General features: G+C 31.7%; 1 protein-coding gene across 4 annotated transcripts in view; it reads right to left on the bottom strand.

The window, feature by feature from the left end:
• The window catches only part of beta'COP (coatomer subunit beta'), a 26,442-nt gene that overhangs the window by 16,829 nt on the left and 7,113 nt on the right, over positions 1–2,500 (bottom strand). For all 4 annotated transcript variants that reach the window (XM_043008979.2, XM_086544079.1, XM_043008990.2 and 1 more), the window contains exon 2: positions 1–158. This exon is cut by the window's left edge and continues 1 nt beyond it. In XM_043008979.2, the coding sequence (XP_042864913.2) occupies positions 1–158 (158 nt within the window). The remainder of the gene's footprint in view (positions 159–2,500) is intronic.

Raw genomic sequence — 2,500 nt, 5'->3', positions numbered from 1 at the left:
TCAAAGCTCTTAACCAACTGCTGGCTTTCGATGTTCCATACATGAACATTGCCATTGTAAAGAGATGCAAGCATCCAAGGTTCAGTAGGGTGAAGATCAACAGATTTCACACGATCAGATCGTGCGGTTAATTTCCGCTTTACATCCAGACGAAGCGGCTGAAATAGAAAAAAATTCTTCGTCAATTTTTCATATTCAGTAATAACATGAGATTATGAAATTAAACATTTGTAAACTTCACTTGGCACCTTTGAATTCATAAGAACAACACAAGTGAAATCATAAACAATCATAACCACAATTGCTTCAAACAAAGTGATGCAGGAATATTGGTCATGCTGCGAATAACAACATGCAGTGAGAGTTCTAGAAGTAAGGAAATGTCCTCTAGGTACATAAAGACACAAATACTCATATACAAGATGTCAAAATATGAAATGATCTCTGGAAATAGCAAGAGTGATAAATAAAACAAGCTAACCAGAAAGCAAAGCTTCAGAATGGCCAAAGCATCAAATACATAGATGTGCTGTAAAAAAAATAAATAAATGAATAAAAATAAAATTATAATAACAGCCAAAGCTAAAAACAATTAAATACATTCTCCTCAAAATCCATCTGAGGTTCTTTAACAAGCAGTTTAATAATCATCTACATTTGTTTTATGTGATAATCACCGTTAAACAGGATAAAATTTAAAACTGCCTCAAATCTAGTCTTCAATAAATTAATAACAGAACATCATGCAGTTGATCCAAGAAATTCTGAGAAGAAAATTCAAAACTCCCTTTAAGGGAAGTTTAACTAATTTTAAAAACTCCCTGAAAACAACAATGTTTGGAGATGCTTTATATCAAGTGGAAAGACACAAGTTCAAAATAAATTTGCCTGCCCATACTAATCCATTAGTCCACCATTCAGGTAGAAAAGGGTAAAGATTATGAGGGAGCTTCAAACACCACCTTTACTCAAATCCACTTGTAATCAACAAGTGATAATGAAAACACATCACATAAGATTGAATTGTCTTGGTTACCTTACTGAGGCAGAAAGAGGTTGGACTCTGTTTGGACCTTTGTTTTTCTTCAAATTTACTTTCACTTTGAAAACTTCCAAGTATCGTCTGGATGAAGTAATTCTGTACGAACACAAAGTTCACAATGGACTAACAGGATTTTTCTTTAGCAAATATACTTAACTTTTATCAATAAATTCATCCATTCTGGAGAATAATAATTTACTTGCAATATATTCATAAAATAAAGCTGAATGAGTGTTCAAACTTGCCCCAAGACCTGTAATTATCATTTTCATCATAAGCTTACTAAAAATGCATTATCTCCCTTTTTAACAAAATATCATGTTCCCCATATATCTTAAATAAAAATCTTAAAGGATAAACTGGACAAGATAGTCTCTGATAACATGGTGACAGTTTAGGCAAAAGTATGACATTAAATAATTTTATCACACTGAAAGAAATATTGTAAATGGCCTCACAAGTGAAAAGGTGTAACATATTTACTAAGCATAGAAAGTTTGAAGTTTGCTGTAAATGACATATACTGTCACATAATTTCAGGGTTAGTAGCTCAACGCAAAGAGAGCATTTATTGAGGTCTCTTCATTATTTCTTGAGAAAATCTATTTAAAATGTAAGCACATCACTAAATATATACAATACTGACTATATCATAATTTTCTATTGTTTTCCATATCTAATCTATCTGAACTTCAAGTCTATTTTTTGCACATTAGAACCACTAAGAATCTAAATGTGACAAAAATAATACAGCAGGCATCTGGATACAACTTTTTTATCAGTGTAGTCCTTTATTTCATACTTTTTCACAATTTTCAGTTCATCTTTATTTCAAAATTCCTTATACATGAACAAAAAATTAATCCAACAATAAGCCATGTTACACTAACGATTATCACAGATAGTTATAGGAGATCAGATATTTATCAAGCATGCTTTTATGGCATTCAATCACAGGCAACAATTTGTATTAGTTTCAATCCAGTTATTGATAAAAAAGGAAAACAACCATTTCGTAATGGATATTCCACACTAGATTCACCAGCATCAAATAAAGAACTATAATGTGTGGTATGAAATAACAATATTTACACCAACAAATAATAAAGTAACCCTGTATCAATATAGCAAATATCAAATGATGTTTATTTTGCAGTCCGTCAGCACAGTTTGAACAAGTGAAGGCTATGATGTGCATCAACAACTTTGAATAATAAAAAACAAGAAAAAGATAATATAACATACATTAGGGATTAGCAAAGGAGCTTATGGCTGGCCAGACACTATGAAAGGGAGTGTATACCTGTCCCAATGGTATATGCATATTTGAATACAAGAATATATAATTTCCTACTGACTGCATACAGACTAGAGATCAACTGATGACTAAGGAGCCCTTGAAGGAACTGCAGCCTAATAAAGTTACCATTTCCTGATGGTTAACACTATTTACAATAA

This window comes from Penaeus japonicus, unplaced genomic scaffold, assembly GCF_977035675.1.
Source record: "Penaeus japonicus unplaced genomic scaffold, GWHDUDI00000001_assembly GWHDUDI00000014, whole genome shotgun sequence".
NCBI classification, from domain to species: Eukaryota; Metazoa; Arthropoda; class Malacostraca; order Decapoda; family Penaeidae; genus Penaeus; species Penaeus japonicus.
Note: the sequence above shows the minus strand (reverse complement) of the source record. Positions and strands in the feature narration are given on the sequence as shown.